This window comes from Jaculus jaculus, chromosome 1 (assembly GCF_020740685.1).
Source record: "Jaculus jaculus isolate mJacJac1 chromosome 1, mJacJac1.mat.Y.cur, whole genome shotgun sequence".
Classification (NCBI taxonomy): Eukaryota; Metazoa; Chordata; class Mammalia; order Rodentia; family Dipodidae; genus Jaculus; species Jaculus jaculus.
Window position 1 is genome coordinate 110,788,659 of NC_059102.1, and position 21,204 is coordinate 110,809,862.

The following is a 21,204-nucleotide window of genomic DNA, read 5'->3' on the forward strand; positions in this document are numbered from 1 at the left end:
GTAAGAAAATTAAGGTAGCCAAGCATAAAATAGTCTTTGAAAAATGTTGAAAAGATGACATTATAGCTCAAAAGATAAAAGTAATGAGTCAGAAAAAAGAGGGGCATGTTTTGGGGGAAGGAAGTACCTTATGAAAGGGGTCAGGGTGACAAGATGAAAAAGCAGAGAAACTGGTGGATCAAAGCCTTAGAGGCCAGCAACAAGGACACCAGTGAAGAGATTAGCCTTGAAAGGAGAACTGCTGGGCTGGGTTAGAGTTTAGGGGTTGAATACATTATGTACAAGGCCCTGGCTGGGAGGTTAAGCAGAGGGGAGGGAAAGAGGGAAGAGACAGAGCAAGGGGGGAAAGTGAAAGTGTGTGTGTGTGTGTGTGTGTGTGTGTGTTAGTTGTTATTCTAAGATGACAAAGGTATAAGGAAAGATGGAGAAGGAAGATAACAAAGGCCATGATTTTCAGCTGGACAGACTATACTCAATTTGGTAATACCTCATGGGTTGGCCTCTTGTCTGATATAGGATAAGTGAATAAATTTAATAAAAGTATGAAAGAGCTCAGTGTTAAACAAGTCCATTCTTTCCCCCTCATACCTACATCCTAAAGCAACATACTATGGAAGAAAAATATATACTTTTCACCCCCTAAAAAAATTCAGGTATATGTATAAAAACTGGCTGGTGAGTTTAGGAGGATCAAGTTTACTGTTTTCTTGTGTGTATGTAATGTGGTGTGTGTAGATGTGCTGGGGACAGGGGCATATGCATGTGCATGCAATGATGGCTGGAACAGAACTTCTGGTGTCCTGCTCCATGGTTCTTCCAGCTGGACTTGTTTTAAGAGGGAGTCTCTTTACTGATTCTGGAGTTTGAGGAGCTCTGATTGTTCCTGAGTCTTCCCCTGCAAAACTAGGGTTAGAGATTTCTGTGATCCCACCCGCTCACCTTTTTCACATTGTATCAGGCCCTCATGCTTGTTGTGCAGGAAGCACACTTACATGATGAACTTACTGAGCCACTGAGTTAATCTTTTGAAAGGTCTTTTTTGGCACATGAAGAAATACTGCAGGAATTTAACATGGTGGCCAAACTTACCCACTAGCATGCTCCCCATGTACTTACCCAAACGCAGAAAGAAAGGCACAGTCATCATGCAAAATGCTGGCTACCCTTTCAAAAACTCTGTAATTGTCTGAATCCTTTTGCTCAAAATATCCAATGATATTTCTTTTACTACGCTGTAAAATAAACACATACAATCACAGCATATATAATTAATTCTAAGAGAAGGTTATTTCATTTACCCCTTTATGCTAGCACTCAAATAAATAGCTCTTCATCTATAACCTCAAAAAAAAAAAAACCCAACCAAGTATAACTATCACAGTAACTTAGCTTTTAATGCCTAGTCTAAAACTACTGAAGATTATATTGGATTGAAAACAATATTTCTACAGTAAAGCATAAATGTAAGCATTTTCTTCTAGCATTTTACTTTAAAACTTTTAAGGAATACAGCCTTTTAATAATTATCTTTATTTAAAATAAGGTGATTAATTATATAATTTACCAAAATGTTGCATCTGTTTATAGAGACTCCTCTATGAGTCTCACATGACTCAACATTTCTATGTATGCTTACTGTTTAAGACTGACCACTCCCTACATGGGCACTATGCTTGTAGCAGAACATTAAGGTATGACAAGACCAAAGGCAAAGTTTACTGATTCCTCTGAAATAGCAAGTACTCCAAGCTTAGTGGTGCCTTCCTGTAACACAATCCTCTGACTGTACAAGCACCATGGGGGCCCTTCAGGTTATCTCTTTAGGACTTTGTGTGCATGTGTGGGGCTGGAGGGGGGCGATGTTGTGATGTGTGTCCTTGACCCAGGAGTCAGCTGTCTCTGACAGCATCCATGAAATGGCAACTGGCTAATTTAGTACCTTGCAACCTGGCAGTGACAAGCACTGATTACAAAAACACCCAAACTGCTTTTGCTGTTGTGTACTATCCTTAAAACATTATTTAATGGCTAACCAGAGAACCTTCTCTAAGAGATGGCTATAGACAGTGAGGAGACACAAGCAAAACTCATCAAATATAGGAGGTTTCCTTTGTTTGAAGTCACCTGTAATTCTTTTAGATTTTTAAAATTTCATTTGTTGTGTGTGTGTGTGTGCTCGTGCACATGTGTACAATCACACACACACGCACACACATACACACCAGGAGCTCTTGCCTCTACAAACAAGCTCCAGATGTGTATGTCATTTTGTGCACATAGGTATAAAAGGGTGCTGGGTAAGCAAACCCAGGCCAGCAGGCTTTGCTATCAAGTGCCGTTAGCCACTGAGCCATTTCCCCAGTCCAAAGTAGGCTTCTAATGTGACTTCCAAGGCTCAGGGAACATTGTGGAAGAGAGGGTAGAAAAAAATGCAAGAGCCACAGAGGGGGAAGGTGTATTGGGAAGCATTGTCTTCCCCAGAGCAACTGACTGACACATCCACAAACCCCACAGAAATTATATACCCACTGAAGGGAGCCATTAGGAGAATGGGGGGCAAGGGACACAAGACAATAATCTTATGGGAATATGACCAATTTGTAATATGTTCAAATATTAAAGTTCTCAATTAAAAATTGAAAAACAAAAAAAAAATAACATTACTTAGTTCATAAAGAAAGGAGTTTGCCAAGTTTTATTAAGACAGGCTATTTTAGAAGACACTATGATATATTGATTAAAGCAGATACTCTGCAGGTCTCATCTAAGAAAAAGTTTGACTTTATAGCTTCTGATTTTACTCAGGCTTCTCTTTGTCCCCAATTTGAATGAGTGTAATGTTATGCTCTACATTTTCTCCAGAAGTTCAGAAAAACACTAGCATTTCCTTTTGAGAATTAATCAAAGAAAAATTCAACTAAATATGTACATGATAAAACTCCTGCAATGGACAATGAGACAATGTGTAGACTCTACATTAGGATTTGTTTGCATTATTAAACAGTCAATGTTCACATGATCTTCCCAAAGTTAACTTACATCAAGAGTGGTGATTTCTTCTAAGCTCTGAATTTCCTGAATGGGGTTACTTTTCTGTTGCCTGATGTAATCTGCAAGTGCTTTTACTGATCGCTGACCCCTGTATTCTCTCTTCATCATCATCCCATTGCGAAACAATTTTAGGGTTGGATATTTGCTTATCCTGTATCTCTGGGCTATATCAGCTAGAAGCATTAAAAAACAAACAAACTTTACTTCATATTCAGTCAAGGTGGGCTCATTAGCCCCAATAACACTCAGTGAAATCTTTTTGGTTCATGACATTCTTTTTAACTGGTAGAGAAAAGAAAACAATCAATCATGACTTGAATTTATATTGGTTATGAGGCCAGGCTCTAGACTCATACTGTTGGGGTTTAAATCCCAAATTTAACACTTTTTGACTGTTTATGTCCTGGTTTCCATCTGTTAAAATAAGGGTAATTTCTGTTATGGATTATTGCTTTATAAACTGAAACAATGAAAATGCACAGCATAGTTAGTATAAAAGACAGCAACAATATTTATGCCTTGTAAGGTAGGACACAAAGTTAACTTACATGACAGTAACAATAACAGCATATAAACTATGGGGAAAGAGGAAAGCAGGAGGTAGATTGTGAAGAAAATCATGATTGATTACTAAAATTCTTTAGAGACAAGTAAGAGGAAATCACTGGTCATGTAGGAGATAGAAAAGAATACTCCTTTATTCACCAAATCAGAAAAGTCCAAATTATTTGCACATCTTAGTTTACACAGAATAACACAGATAATAATCTATCTGGTTGAGGAGCTTATTGCTTCTTCAAACCATATCTAGTACCTGTATCAGCTATAAGCCTTTTTTTCAATCTGATGAATTACAAGTCTTTGAAGCTTCATAAATGAATCCTACTATCAGAGCAAGGAATTAATGAGATTAAATTGTGTCCAATAGAAAGTGGAGGAGATGGCTCACTGGGTAAACTGCTTGTTATGCAAGAATGAGGACTTAAGTTCAATATCCACCATCCACATAAAACCTGGAAACTGTAGTTTCCCTCCTACACTTTGGTTTTATAGTTTTGACATTAGAATCATGGAATTAAGACCAAATCTTAAAAACTTTAATACTGGCATTGCTATTGTGAAATTTAACATGTGCGCTTTAGATAAAGCACATGAGTAATTGCTAATGCCATTAAGAATCAAGAGTTTCAGGGTTGGAGAGATGGCTGAGCAGTTAAGTGCTTGCCTGTAAAGCCTAAGGACCCCTGTTTTGAGGCTCAATTCCCCAGGACCCACATAAGCCAGATACACAAGGAGGTGCACACACCCATTCTCTCTCTCTCTGCCTCCTTTTCTGTCTCTCTCACATAAATTTTAAAAAAAATTTTTTTAAAGAGTTTCAGCCCAAGTTCAGAAAAATAAAATTAAGAACACAATTCATAGTTGGGTGTGGTGGTGCACACCTTTAATTCGAGCACTTGGCAGGTAGAGGTAGGAGGATAACCCTGAGTTCAAGGTCACTATGAGACTACATAGTCAATTCCAGATCAGGCAAGGCTAGAGCAAGATGCTACCTTGTAAAGCCACAAAAAAAAAAAAAAAAAAAAAAAAAAAAAAAAGATTCCTGGCATGGGTCTAGAGAAGAATATTTTGGTAAAACTTCAAAAGGCTCTGACAACCAAAGCAAAGATAGACAAGTGAGCTCATCCCAACTAAAAAGATTTAAAGGAGACAATCTTCAGAACACATAAAATGGAAAATTGCAAACCATACATCTCACCAAGTACACTCAAAAACAAGTATAGTACAAAAACATGAATAACTCAATTAAAAAATGTGTAAAAACTTGAATGGGCACTGCTCAAAAGAAGACATACAAATGGCTAACAGGTGTATGAAACAATACTCAACATCATTAATCTTAGGGTAATGCAAACCCAACCATAATGAGGGACTGAGATACTGCATAATAGAGCACTTTTCTAGCATGCAGGAACCCCTGGACTTGAGCCCAGCACCATAAGCAACAAAAAAACCACAATGAGACATCACTCTATTTCAATCAGAATGACTTTTCAAAAAGAAAAGAGAGAGTGCTAATAAGGATGTGAATCAAAGAGCACCTATCCATTACTTCTGGTGGGAATATAAATGAGGAGAGCATGAAAAAAACAGTATGGACTTTCCTCAGAAAATTAAAAACAGTCCCAGCATTCGGGAGGCTGAGGTAGGTAGATCACTGTGAATTCGAGGGAACCCTGAGACTACATAGTGTATTCCAGGTCAGCCTGGGCTGCAGTGAAACCCTACCTCAAGAAAAAAAAAAAAAAAAGAAAGAAAATTAGAAATAGAATATGACATGGTGGTGCAACCCCAGCACTGTGTACAACTCCAGGGGCTATAAAGCCTGTAAGTTGAAGAGATATCTGAGCTTCCTTGTTTACTGCAGCACTATTCTCACAATAGTCAAGACTGAAAATCAACTTAAATATGGATGCATAAAGAACATGTGGATATATACATGACAGAATACTATAAAACCAAAAAATAAATAAATAAAATCTTGTCATTTGTCACAGACTGAACAAATCTGGAAGGCATTAAGTGGAATTAACCAGGCACAGAAAGACAAATTCTATATGATCTCACTCATATGTAGACTCTAAAAAGTTATTTCAGAACTAGAGAGTATAATAGTGATTATCAGAGGCTGGGGTGATGACAGAACCAGGGCAAAAAGGAAACATTGATCAAAAAACGTGCAATTACAGTTAGAGAAGAGGAATAAATTTCAAGAGATTTTTATATGGCAAGGTAACTATAGCTAATGATATACTGAATTCTTGAAAATGTAGTGTTGGGAGGATGTTACATGCCCTCACCATGAAATTCTAACCTTTAATCATTCAACAATGCATATATACTTCAAAACATAATGTTGTATACAATCAAAGCTTACAGTTATCTATTAACTTATGAAAAACAAATAAAACCAAAGTGATTCAGTAAAAGTTCCATAATATTTAATTTGAATCAGAAGTAAATGCCTTATTGAAATTTTTTTGCAGTTCTGCAAATTGAATCTAGGGCTTTGTGTATACTAGGTAAGCACTCTATCACTGGATGACATCTCCAATTCAGCATGACCTTTTCATGTGTTTTTCTCTTTCCCTGATGGCTACCATCAATGATTTAATGGCAATAAAGATTTAAATGAAATGGAAAAATTTCCATGAAAACACAACTTACCTACATTGACAATACAAGAAATCAGTACAAACTAATATTTTCTAATAAAAATAACCAAAAAAGCCAGGCGTGGTGGTGCATACCTTTAATCCCGGCACTGGAGAGGGAGAGGTAGGAGGATCACTGTGAGTTCAAGGCCACTTTGACACTACATAGTGAGTTCCAGGTTAGCCTAGGCTAGAGTGAAACCCTACCTCGAAACAAACAAAAAACTTAATTAATTAATTAATTAACCAAAAAGAATAATTTTATTTATAATTATTTGAAGCTTAGATTATGCTCCTGAGCTGTGTCTATGAACTGTCACTGTATGTATCTGTCATACTGATGTGACATTTTGATAAAAATAATCAGTGTTGCTCATGCTTCCCAAATGGTCAAATTAGTATGACTATTGAAACATAACTGAATTGTCTATTAAATAATAGGCCATAAAAGAAACCTAAAGCATACATGATCCCCCAAATCATTAAAGAAGGTGAATTTATAATTCAACCCTTACCATAAAAATACATCCCTTGGGCTGGAGGGATGGCTTAGTGGTTAAGGCAACTTGCTTGGCAAAGCCAAAGGACCCAGGTTCGAGTCCCCAGGACATACATAAGCCAGATGCACAAGGTGGTGCATGCCTCTGGAGTTTGTCTGCAGTGGCTAGAGGTCCTGTGTACCCATTTCTCTCTCTCTCTCTCTCTGTCTCCCAAATAAATATCCATCTCTAGACATTTTCACTTAGCAAATTCTAACAACCATTTGAGGAGTCAAAAATGTCAAGTATATGAAAATTATCTCAATAAATGTAAAAAGGAAACACTTTTCAACTAGTTTCATGAAGTCAGCATAGTATTTTTGGGAATCCTGACAAGGACATGATGAGGAAAGAAAGTATGAATTAATCTTACTCATAACCATACATGCAAGCATAAAGAATTTTAACAAACTGAACTTGGTACCATATACCACAGTCAAATTGATTTAGTTTTGATTAATATTTAAGGCAATTAAAGTAACCCACAATGTGAGTAAAAAGAGGCAGAAAAACATTTGATAATATTTGATAAAATTCTGTAACTATTCATGCTTACACTCTCAGCAAACCAAAAATGAAGAATAACCTCCTTAATCTGATAAAATATCTTTAGATAAATACCAAATGACTTGATGCTTTCCTGCTGATATGAACAAGGAAGTTAACAGTGTCTGCTACCACTTCTACATAACACGCACCATAGAATTTAGTGTAGTGTCTTTTCAAAAGGTGGCAAAATAGAAGAATGCCATTAAATGCACATAATAAAATTAAATTAGGTTTACAAAAATCCCCAAAAGGGGGTTGGAGATAGGACTTAGCCATTAAGGCACATGCCTGCAAAACCTAAGGATCCAGGTTCCATTCTCCATGTACCACATAAACCAGATGCACATGGTGGCACATGCATCTGGAGTTCGTTTGAAGTGGCTAGAGGCCCTGGCACACCCTTTCTCAATCTCTGTCTCAAATAAATAAATAATATTTTTTTAAAATTCCCCAAAGGAATTTACAACAGGATTTCTAAGCAGGTTGTATTAAAGGTACCATTCCTGCTACCAATAACTGGTTTAAAAAATTTTTTCTAAGGGCTGGAGAGATGGCTTAGCGGTTAAGTGCTTGCGTATGAAGCCTAAGGACCCCAGTTCGAGGCTCAATTCCCCAGGACCCACATTAGCCAGATGTACAAGGGGGCGCACGCGTCTGGAGTTCGTTTGCAGTGGCTAGAGGCCCTGGCACGCCCATTCTCTCCCCCCCTCTGTCACTCTTAAATAAATAAATAAAAATGAACAAAAAATTATTTAAAAAAATTTTTAAAGGACCTTTATTTTTCCCCTCTGGCTTCTTTCTTTAAAAAAATTTTTTATTCATCTATTTATTGGCGAGAGACAAAGAGGCAGAGAGAATGAGAGAGCCAGGGACTCTAGCCACTGCAAATGAACTCCAGAGGCATGTGCCACCTTGTGCATCTGTCATACATGGGGGCTTTAGGCTTCCTAGTCTTAACAGCTAAGCCACATCTCCAGCCTTACAAATGGACTTTTTAAAAGATTAGGGCCAGCATGGTGGCATATGCCTTTAATCCCAGCACTTCAGAGGCTGATGTAGGAGGATCTCTGTGAGTTCGAGGCCAGCCTGAGCCTAATTCCCAGGTCGGCCTGGGATAGAGCAAGATGCTACCTCGAAAAACCAATAAATAAATATTAGAAACCATGAAAGCCATGACAACAAAATAAAGTCATATTCCCCCAAAGGAAAGCCTATCTCTAGGTGAGCAAAGATCGCTGGACAATTTTTTTCCCTATAGGGTTTCCTGTGGAAATGAAACCGGTAACTGCTGATTAGGGTTGTACTACTCTGTAGAAGACAAGAGACTACAGTAAAGATTTCATGGACATCAGACACCCAGTCTGGTATATTAGATTGAAATGGCCCTGAGATATACAAAGCCATACTCCCAAAGGATGTCTACTAAGTCCCAGGGTAACACAGGAGACTGGCATGGAGGTGGGAGTTCAGACAGAAATGGTAACATCTCTGCCCCATGGTGCTTGGAAGACAATGTCATACTGTCTGAAAAGAGCCTATAACCCTGTGCCAGGACCATACAAACCCAAGAAATTTGCCAGATTATGAAGTTACACAAGCCAATATGCACCAAGATATTAAAGACCATGATTTTTACTTTTTGTCTCTATCTGGTTTTAGACAGGATCTTAACTATGCGCCTAAGCTGGTGTGGAACTCACTACGTAGCTGACAACTATACCTTGTCAGTCTCCAAAGTACTAGGATTACAGGCATACACCATCATTCCTGGAAAGACTAACTTTTCATGACAAATGTGACATATACTAGACATAAATCATTAACACTATATAAGGAATGAATATAAGGACCACCAAAATGTAAGTGAGCTAAATATACTGTTCAGTTATTGAAATACAGATGGTCAATAAATATAAAAACATGTTCAGCTGTAGTCAGGCAGTTGTATAATAAACTACCAGATGACATTTTGTACATCATATTGGGGGAAAATGTAAAAAAAATTAAAATTAAAAATATCAATCCCTGGGCTGGGGAGATGGCTTAGCGGTTAAGCGCTTGCCTGTGAAACCTAAGGACCCTGGTTCGAGGCTCGATTCCCCAGGACCCACGTTAGCCAGATGCACAAGGGGGCGCACACATCTGGAGTTCGTTTGCAGTGGCTGGAAGCCCTGGCACGCCCATTCTCTCTCTATCCGTCTCTCTCTCTCCCTCTCTCTCTCTGTCACTCTCAAAATAAATTAAAAAAAATCAATCCCTTTGAAAGTAAATTAATTCTACTATGTCCAATTTAAGTGACATTCAATGTAAATAAGGCTAAACTGAGTGTCTAAACCACCAGCAAGATGTTGGCGCAATTTTTTTACTTTATTCCCCAAATGATTTGGCAGAAAGAACATGTGATAGACCCAGAAAAAAAAGAAATAGACTAAAAGAAAATATCTATTTTCCACTTCTGGCCTATGAATCAGTTTGAAAATAGATAGCAAAAGACTATCAGAAGCCGTATTGATGCCTTTAGCCTTCTAAAACTGGTAAATTAATGGACATGAGAAAGAAGCATACTAAAAATAAATATGCATATACTAACAGGGGACTAAGTAAGGCCAGAGAGGACTTTGGTGAGTCTCATACCCTATGTTGATAGAATATGAATTGTATCCTATTTATGCTAAGCAGCCAGACAGCTACAGAGGTGGGCTTTCACAACATTCTCCAGACAGGAGTAGAGAACCAAGGACAGCACCACTATCAAGGCTGCACTCCTGGCATGGAAAACAAGAGTCTGCTTATATACTCGATGGCACAACCTCCCTTCAGGCTGCTGTACAAATCTGGTTGTGGAGCAAAACACGTAAATAATTTTTAAAGACTATTAGAGGATTAGACAGTCAATAGATTTATTCTCAAGCAACACATCCGCAGCAGACACACTACACACTGAAGCAAGTTTTAATTAAGAAGCAAAGTTCTCAAAATCACATTGACCAGTAATTTCAGACCTAAAGGTGACTTTTTATAATCTTTGGCCAAAAGTGATTTTAAGATAATTATAATGTGACATTTTGACAATATAACAAAGAATGACTAAAGGGGTATAATAAATGTTTTTTTTTTAATTAACTGGATAGATCATATGTTAAAATGGATGTCAGAGGAATTATAAATTTCAGAAGGTTAACAGCTCCATGACTGGAAAATTAGCATGTACTTTTGCTTCAATGGTCACTTGCTTTTCCTTGATGGATCCTTCCTACCTGCCTTAGTAATGCCCAGTATGGTTCCAAATCAGGAAACTGTGTCACATTCTTGTCTCATCAAAGTCCCATTTCCCCACAACCCTCTGCCTATTATTATCCAGGAGAGTCAGTATAAAAAGGCAGATGGTTTCAACATGATGTTACTACACTTCTGCTTTCAGGAGAAAGACCACTGCTGCCTATGTACTTCTTCCTATTTCCAAACCATGCTCCCTCAGAACACCACCACCCCATGACAAAAACACAATCATAAAAAATATAACACTAAACAGAAAAATTAAAATTAAGTCCAGAAACTTATTCATAACCTGGAAACCAAATTCTGCCCTATGCACATTAACTCATGTTATATTTCTCATGTGTGTAGGCCAGAAGACAATCTTGGGTGTCATTTCTCAAGCACAGTTTACCTTGTTTGGAGACAAAGTTGTCTCACTGACCTGGAACTCACCAAAAGGCTGGACTAGCTGGTCAGAGGCCCAGGGAATCCTTTCTACCTTCCCAGTGCTGGAATTATGAGCATATGACACCATGCCTAGCTTTTTTTAACATGAGTTCTAGGGACAAGACTTAAATTCTCATGTTCGTAAGGTAAGTACTTTACCAACTGAGCTATCTCCCCAGCCCTTCCACTTTATATTTGCCTAGTCATTAGGCAGAATATATATATACAGCTTTCAATTATGAAAAGCTTCTCAATTTCTAGTGTGGAAGGTTCAAACTACATTGGAAGATAGATAAGAATTACTCAGGTATGTGGCAATGTCTACCTAATCCAGGGTAAAACTACTTTCTGAGAAAGGCTCATAGAAAATCTGATAGTTCTGCACTGATCAGCAAACATGAACATCTCTTGTATAGTGCTATACAGCCTCTAGCCACTGGAGGTCAGCAGAGAACCTGGTCCCACCAGGGGCAGCCAGATAGAATCTTCCAGATTCAAGGCAGCAAGGATACTTTCGATCAGAGTGGTGAATTCTACTCCCAAACTCCTAAATGTGATCATGTTCCAGTTGAAGCAAAGGCATACTTTAAGCATGTCTGTACGTATGTACGTATGTATGTAGGTACGTATACACACACACACACACACACACACACACACACACACACACATGAATGTTTGTACTTATGTTGAAGAAATTTTAGAAAATAAGCAGGGAAGAAAACAGATTTATAATCCAGCCAACACTATACACCATGCAAAAGCTACTTTGGCGTTTCGGTTTACATCAATTGCACTGACTTTAAATAAAACCTACTTAACAGTGACATGTATCAATTGAGGAAAAAGAACATTCTGAGCTTAATTGAACAGGAAAGTGATAATATCCATACTTGTAGAATGGGTGTTAGCAGCTCGGAAGACACTCCTAGAGAGTACAGTAACACTCTTTAATCTGGATGGCAAGAAGACCAATGGAAAATAATATATGAATCAGACTGAAAGAGAAGCTATTTCAGATCACTGGAACAGATTTATTTTCTTTTAAGGTATACCCATTAATAAAATGATTTTAAACACTACAATAGGGCTGGAGAGATGGCTTGGCAGTTAAGACACTTGCCTGCAAAGCCTAAGAACTCATATTCAAATCTCCAGGTCCCAAATAAGCCAGACGCAGAGACACAAGCACACAATGTTGCACATGTGCACAAGGGGGAGCACACATCTGGAGTTTGTTTGCAGTGGCTGAAGACCCTGGTGTGTCCTTTCTCCTTCTCACTGTCTGCCTCTTTCTCTCTCTTTCAAAATCAAAAATACCTACAATTAAGTAAATCTAGAAAGTTCTTATGATGGCTGAAAAAACTAAGTGATAAAAACACATTTTTATGTATAGTTCAGGTTTTTCAGTTTCTGCAGTTGGTGATAAATCATGTCTTATATGAGTTAGATTTGGTGAAATATAGATGAAAACACTGTATTGTTGGAAAATAATGAGATTATATATATAAAGTACCTAACATTGTACCAACAGTTCATAGATGCCAGCTACTGTTTGTTGCTTATTCAATTATCTATCCATCTATTCAAGAACTACAACTGGTAGAAGATGACAAAAATAGGTTTCTATTCTTATAGAGCTCACATTTTATTATTATATCATAATTATTAATATTAATATAGCTCATACTACTTGTAATTACTTCCATAGGCTATTGAGTCTTAAAATCTGTAACAGGAGGGTACTTAATAGGTTGATATTGTATATATGTAAGTACAATGATTGTGATGGGAGGTAATATGATGGAGAAAGGAACTTCAAAGGAGAAAGTGTGGGGGGCAGGGAGGGAATTACCATGGGATTTTTTTTTATAATCATGGAACATGCTAATAAAAATTAAAAAAAGAAAAAATCTGTAACATATAATATGCATAGCAAAAAAAAAAAAAAGAAAAAAGAAAATGGTGTGGAGTTGCTCAGCACAATATGAGATCAGACAGATTCTTATCACCCCATAAAAGATGTCAACAATAAAACATATCTTTACCAAATATTTAGCTTCCTTTTCTCTCCACATGGGAGAAGATAAGATAAGTGTCAGAACCATGACAAAAACAAACTCCTTAGCAGCTGAGTGAGGATACCTGCTCTTCTGCCAGCTCAGGGACAGGATTGCTCCTCAATATTGTTTATAGTTGCCCGGACTTCCTCTCTCTGCTTTCCTTATACTTTAGTAGTCCCTACATTGAATATAGCAAGTGGAGAATTACAGAGGCTTAAGAGGTAAGTATAAACTTTACAGTGAAGCTTCAAAGAAAAATACACTTGTGCTTAAATACGTAAGCTTCCTGATGAAAAGGCTTGCCTTACCTACTATATTTCCCAACCGTATTATTTAGGGAATAGAGGGGAGATAGCAAGGCAGCCACATTCAGTTCATACAATAAAACTGACAGGTTGATTAGGTAGAATTTGCCTGTTACATCACATTCTTTCCTTCTCCATGCCCCAAGTTCTCAGCAGACTGAGCCAAACCTTCTAAGGAAAAGTCCAAATAAGAGTATATAAAAATGCAAGATGAAGCCAAGCTTCAAGATATGCCACCAGGTGGGAGAAGAAAAGACAGATGGAAACACACAAGCAAACCAACAGGAAGTCTCCTACGAATATATGCACTGAGATAGATTTTCTGATGGACTAACAAACTTCCTAAGAGGAAGCCCTAACCTATGCTAAGAAATGAGGAGGTGCACTGCCCAGCAAAGGGACTCAAATACTCATTTTGGGGCTGGGGAGATGGCTCAGCAGTCCAAGTTAAAGGTGCTAGCTTGCAAAAGTCGGCCAGCCTGAGTTTAATTCCCCAGTACCCACCTAAAGCCAGATGAACAATGTGGAGCATGTGTCTGGAATTTACTTGCAGTAGAAAAAGGCCCTGGCATGCCCATGTGTATTCCCTCTTCCTCCTGGCCCCTCCCTACACATATACACACAAATAAAAATATTTTAGGTCTTGAGAGATGACTTAGTTAAGGCTTTTGCCTGCAAAGCCAAAGGACACAGGTTTAAGTCTCCAGACCCATGTAAGCCAGATGCCCAAGATAGCACATGCATCTGGAGTTCATTTGCAGTGGCCGAAGGCATGCTCATTCTATGTCCCCCTTTCTCTCCCCTCCCAAATAAAAATAAACTTTTTAAAAAGTTTTAAAAAATATTTTAAACCCCCACTTCAAATGGATTTATAAAAATAATGCCAATTTAAAGGAAAGGAGGAGGGTACTTAATAGGTTGATATTGTATATATGTAAGTACAATGATTGTTATGGGGATGTAATATGATGGAGAATGGAATTTCAAAGGGGAAAGTGTGGGGGATGGGGAGGGAGGGAATTACCATGGGATTTTTTTAATAAAAATGCTAATAAAAACTTTAAAAAAAGTTAATTACCCTTTATATGTTAGCAATGCAAAATTTAAATTTGAAGTTAGCAAACCCAATGCAATTTACATCAGCAATAAAAGAAATGAAATTCTTGTGCATAAACATACTAAAAAAGATTTTTAAAGATGGCCATTTAAATAAAACATAAATGTTATTTAAAAAAAATTCCAATTTTATAGGCCTATAATTCTGTTTTTTTTTTTTTTCTTTATTTGTAAAGAGAGAGAGAAAGAGAGAATATGAGAATGGGCATGGCAGGCCTCTCGCTGCTGCAAGCAACCCCAGATACATGAGCCACTTCATGCATCTGACTTCACATGGGTACTAGAGAACAGAACCTGGGTCCTTAGGCTTTGCAGGCAAGCACTTTAACCGCCATCTCTCCAGCACAGTTGTTTGTTTTTTGACTTAAAGGTTTCACTTCAATTTATAAAGAGAGCTAATCAAAAATTATAGCATAGCACTTGCAAAACTTAACAAAACAGATACAATATCTGGTTTCTGGCTCAGGAAGATTTCAGCACTACATTCACATGTGTCATGTCACGCTCTGAGCTTGCAACAAAATTCCTACTCTTCTTTCAGGTTTTAAATCAATTCTTCCCAATCATCCTGACCAAGTTATATTATCTCATTGCACTTAATATCTTCCCCTCAGAGCAGTTACCACAATAGGCAAGTGTGCACTTATTTTCTTGCTTCTCTGAGTATGCTCAGCTTGTAGTTTTTTTTTCTAGGACCTATTGTATGTCATGAGTAGTCATACAAGTTTTTTTTTTTTTAAACAAATTCTACTATCTAACTCCAGGCATTATGATAATTGACTAGAATGGATCATGTAAAAGCATGTCTAAATCTATGTTAGCACTCAAGACATAGGTTTTCCTCCAAGCAATTTAACTGGAAACCATTTACAGGAATTTCCCCAGGATATAATACTGTGTGGATGAGACGGCTGAGCAAAGTAGTGAGTCTGAAGCCAGGTAGACGGTAGCCTCAAAGACAGGACTGCCACAATACCAAAGAGGTGACTAGTAAGAATGAGACATAGAAAGGCTGGGATAGTGGATGTCGTAGTTAGCTTCTCAGTGCTGCACAAAGAATCCAAACAAGAGCAGCTTGTGGGAGAAAAGGGTTTATTTGGGCTTATGAACTTCAGAGGAAGCTCCATGATGGCAGAGAAAACCAATGCCATGAGCAGAGTGGATATCACCTTCTGGCCAATTATCAGGTAGACAACAGCAGCAGGAAATTGTACCAAACACTGGCAAGAGGAAGCTGTCTATAACAACCATAAGCACACTCCCAACAATACACCGCCTCCTAGAGGCTCCAATTCCCAAATTGACACCAGATAGGTACCTTGCATTCAGAACACATGAGTTTATGGGACACTTGAATCATGGCCCAGTGGATAAAGTACTTGCTGTGTAAGCATGAGGATTACAGTTTAGATCCCCAGCACTCACATAATGTGGGTGGGCCTGGAGGCTGCCTACATTTCTAACACTCAGGGGGCAGAAACAGGGGATCCCAACAGTAAGCTAGCTAGCTAAACCTCCTGAAATGGCAAGCTCTGGGACCAAGAGAGAGACCTTGCCTCAGTTAAATAAGACAGGCATAAGAATCAGAGCTACTCCTCAGGTCCCCTCCTGTCTTAGCCCTCACCCTATCTCATCCAGGGGTAAGTACACTGCCACCCCAACAGACTCTCTCAAACTCTCTCTCCTTCCCTCCCTCTTTCTCCTTCTTGTAGATATGACAATGTGAGGCCACTGGTCAGCCATGCTTTCCCCTCTGCTATAATGGATTCTACCCTCTGGAATTGTAAGCTCAAATAAGCTCTTTCTTTCCCTAAGCTGTTCCATAGGTTATTTTGTCCCAGCAAAAAGAAAGTAACTGAAACACCCACACACATATACATGGGGGGAAAATGAATGAGATATGAAGTCAGGATGATATCTTGATTCCAAGACCTTCTAATCTTACTAGGAAACAAACTTTTTATAAACCTTCTTACAAAACCTAAACCTAAAGCAACAGAAATGTGTATTTAGCTGGAAAGAATACTTTAAAAAAAAAAACCACAGAAAGTGAAATTTATTTTATTTGCACAAAGCACAAGTAGAAAATCTTATAGATTCTACATAAAAACTGTTGGAATTAATCAATTCTAATATGCAAGAGCAACATACAAGTTAATTTTATTTCTATTTATTGGCAACAAAAACTACAAATTAAAATTTTATAATCAATACCATTCATAACAGCATCAAAAATAAGATATATTAAACAATACATATCATAAAGATGTATAAGGCTTAGAAAAAAATACCAAACTCAAAATGAAAGTCATTCTACAAATTACTTGACCAATATTCCTCAAAACTGTCCAGGGGTGTGCGTGTGCGTGTGTAGGGGAACAATCAAACATAAGCAGAGATACCTAAGAAGAGATAACTATGAAACATTTTGGGACAGAAAATAGGTATTAGTGAAATAACTGATCAAATATGAACAGATGATACAGTATGGCTAAAAGAAATGTAACAATATCATTTTCTTAGTTCTGACAAGGCACAAGATGTTGGGGTAGGGTTAAATGGGTAAAAAGGTACAGTATGTGGGAGCTCTATTATTTTTGTAACTTTATATACAAATTTAAATATATACATGATTATTAAAAAATGAAAACTTATTTTTAAATATAATTTCCAAAACTACCAAACAATAGTACTTGCCCAGGTGTGGTGGCACATGTCTTTAATCCCAGCACTTGGGAGGCCAAGGTAGGAGGATTGCTGTGAGTTCAAGGCCAGCCTGTAACTACATAGTAATTCTGGGTCAGCCTGGAATAGAGTGAGACCTTATCTGGGGGGGGGGGGGGGGACGACGACTTAAGATGAATAATATGTAAATTTTTGCCAACTAAAACACAAAACCAGGGATGGAGAAATGGCTTAGTGGTTAAGACCCTGTCCTGCAAAGCCAAAAGACCCAGGATTGATTCCCCAGGACCCACATAAGCCAGATACATAATGTGTCACATGTGTCTTGAGTTTGTATGTAGTGACTAGAAGCCCTGGCATGCCCATTCTCTCTCTCTCTCTTTCATGCCTCTCTCTACCTCCCTTTCTCTCTGTATATAAAAGAAGAAATAATATGCTTAAAACACAAAAATGAGCCGGGTGTGGTGGCGCACACCTTTAATCCCAGCACTCAGAGGCAGAGGATCGCCATGAGAATGAGACCCTACCTCAGAAAAAAAAAAAAGAAAAAAACCACAAAAATGAAAACTAGTAATAATTCTAGGAGATTAATTTGACAAAAATATACCATATATGTATCACACAACATTGCTGAAACTAAACATGCTTAACTATGTATGTAGTGAGATCAAAAATGTTTATCGGGAGGACTGGAGAAATGGCTTAGCGGTTACAGCACTGGCCAGCGAAGCCTAAGGACCCAGGTTTGATTTCCCAGGACCCACATAAGCCAGATGCACAAGGGGACACATGTGGCTGGAGTTTGTATATAGTGGCTAGAGGCCCTATTGTGCCCATTCTCTCTTTCTGTCTCTCTCATAAATAAAGAAATAAAATATCTTTAAAAAATGTTCATGGGGCTGTAGGGATGGCTTAGCGGTTAAGGCACTTGCCTGCAAAGCCAAAGAACCCAGGTTCAATTCCCCATGACCCACCTAAGCCAGATGCACAAAGTGGTGCATGTGTCTGGAGTACATTGGCAGTGGCTGAAGGCCCTGGCACACCCATTCTCCCTCTCTCTGTCTCTCTCTCTCTCCTTTCTCTTTACTCAAATAAATAATTTTTTTTAAATGTTCATGGACCATAAGACTAATGCTAAAGTAATCGTCTTCTATTTGGTTTCAAGTTGGAAACAATTTGCTTCCAAAACAAAGTAAAATTTAAAATTAAAATCCCAGCATCCTTTTTGTTGTGAGAAACAAGCTGATTCTAGAACTCGTATGGAAAGTACAAAAATACCAAAGCAGACAAATTACTTTGAAAAAAAGTACTAAGTCAGAAGACTTATGCCACCTGACTTCACGACCTTTTGTAAAGTACATTTTGTAAACTACATTGTAAAGTACATAATATACAAGGTGTGGTAGGTGAATAAATGACAAACACCAATAGTATAGGAAAGACCAGAAACAGATCCATAAATATAAGATCGGTTTATTTCAAAAAATATGCAAATGCAGATAGTGAAAAAAAGAGAGAATTTTCTAAAACATACTAACAGAAATGGCGACCTACAAAATAGGAGAAATTATTTACAAATCATATAGGTGATAAAGGATTAATATCCAGAATGTACACAGTACTTTCTCCACTCAACCACAGAAACAAGACAAAACAAAACCAATTACAAAAGAGCCAATGATTTGAATAAACATTTCTCCAAGAAAAGTATACAAATGACCAACAATGTATATTTTCAGACACTCAACATTACTACACATTAGGGGAATGAAAACAACCATATTCACTTCCATAAGACAACAGCTATCAAGGGCACACAAAAATCCAGCAAGGAATAAAACACTATACTCTGCTAATAGAAATATAAAATTGTATAGCCACTGTGAAGACAGTAAGCTGTTCAAAATATCAAAAACAGAATTACCACAGAACTCAGAAATCCCAGTGCTTAGTTATATACCAAATAGCTGAAAACAAGGAATCAAAGAGATGAATAGTGTAAAATAAAGTAAAAATGAATTGACACCATGTAACATGGGACAATCTCAAAATAAGCATGCTGACCATAAAAAAAAAAAAAAGTAAGACTGGATAAATGGCTTAGCAGTTAAGATGCTTGCCTACGAAGCCAAAGGAGTAATGTTTGACTCTCCAGGTCCCACATAAGCCAGACACAGTGACTCAAGTGCACAAGGTCACACATGCACATAAGGGGGCATGTCTGGAGTTTGACTGCAGTGGCTGGAGACCCTTGCATGTCAATTCTCCAACCACCCCCCACATAAAAAAAAAAAGGCCAGTCTGTTGGGCTTGCCTCAAAAAAAAAAAAAAAAATTGTAAGCCAGGCATGGCAACTCACCTTCCAATATTTGGGAGGCAGAAGTAAGATTCCCATGAGCTCAAAAACTAAATAAATAAAATAAAAACATCCTGTCATACAATATTGATTTCCCATAACATTCTAGAAAATGGCAAAAAGCAGAGGATCCCTTGAAGACAGGGGTGAGGGTGGCTGGGGTAGAAATAGATCATAAGAGCACACAAGGAAAAGTAGAGGAGATGGCAAATACCTTGACTGTGTTGATGGTTTCATTGTATAAGTATTTATCAAGCTTACCACCGCATCATTTAGACATATATAATTCACGGTAAGTAAATATTAATAATTTTATAAAATCCTTCCAATGAGTAATTTGACAAGAAAGTATTTCTCTTCAGACCACAGAATTCTTCACACTCTTCCAGTTCAAAAATCCACTGGTATAATCTAGCACATAAATAGTCAGTAAAGTGCAGTGTGTCTTACAACAATTAAAGCGAACAAGGAAACAGGAATAAATCTATGAGTTTCACACAGTTGCTTTCATACTGTCATTCTTTTCCAAAGTGAAAAATTACATAAGAGAAAAAAACTTAGAGGGAATACATAACACTTCCCAAGTAATTTTCATTTGTAGCAATGATAAATGGAAAAACACCTAAACTGTGGCTATGTTCCCCCCAAAAATAATTTTGTTAATAATGATATCAGATTTATTTTAAAGAAAGTAAGTCAGTTTAAAAGATACCATAATAAATGATGTATGTTTGAATGATATAAATATCAAACTTTCTTGCCAATGGCTATAAGCATGAAAGTATATATAATTTCAGATCATGGCTCAAATTCAGTGTAAGTAGGGATTTATGTTTTCACTGAAATGTCTTAATTAAACACACACACACACACACACACACACACACACAAAAAAAAAAAAAAACAGCAAGGTTTAAAGGAAGAAACAAAATGCTCACTGTCAGTGAAAGCAGGAAAAGAAAGCTCCAAAAAGCAAAGTGGAAATGCAATCTAAGTTTTTTACTTATACCTTTTATTGATCTCATGGATCTATCTAGTTATGAATCCCAGCAGACAGAAATATGGGACATGGCTTACAAGACGCTGGATTGATTTGCTTTTCTACCCGGCATAGAACAATATCAATAAATCCTCAAAATGCTTGTTGGAATGAAAAGAAAAAGCAAATTGGTCCGTGAAGGCATTTGGTCAGGTGATCAAGCTTCTAACTGTCTTGATGAACAAAAGCTGTGTAAACCAATGAAATTTGAGGAAAAATGATTGAACCTGGAACAGATCATTCTCAGTGAACTTAACCAATCACAGAAAAAAAAGTGCCACATAGTCTCACTCATCTACAGCACCTAACCTGAATCTATCCAAGATACCTTACATATCCAGCAAGCATCTCATGGACTAGACACTAGGATGGATGGGGAGGGAGGGAGGAAATCGAAGGGGTAGGAAACACAAATCTAGACCCAAAGAGCAATGGTACCATAAAATTCTACTTCCTAAAAGGCAGACCCAATGGCTGAACCTTCACCAGGCCCTTATAGGGAACACCTGAACCACAAGACACTGGAGAGGGTAGGATCAAGGCTAACCTTAATCTTCTACATCTTCCCGCTCTCCCTCTCC

General features: G+C 37.7%; 1 protein-coding gene across 2 annotated transcripts in view; it reads right to left on the bottom strand.

Annotated features, from left to right (window-relative positions):
• Nucleotides 1–21,204, bottom strand: part of Erp44 (endoplasmic reticulum protein 44) — a 96,132-nt gene that overhangs the window by 25,423 nt on the left and 49,505 nt on the right. For both annotated transcript variants that reach the window (XM_004656961.3, XM_045157865.1), the window contains 2 exons: nt 3,040–3,224; nt 1,117–1,232 (listed from right to left, as the gene is read on the bottom strand). In XM_004656961.3, coding sequence (XP_004657018.2) covers nt 1,117–1,232; nt 3,040–3,224 — 301 coding nt within the window. The remainder of the gene's footprint in view (nt 1–1,116; nt 1,233–3,039; nt 3,225–21,204) is intronic.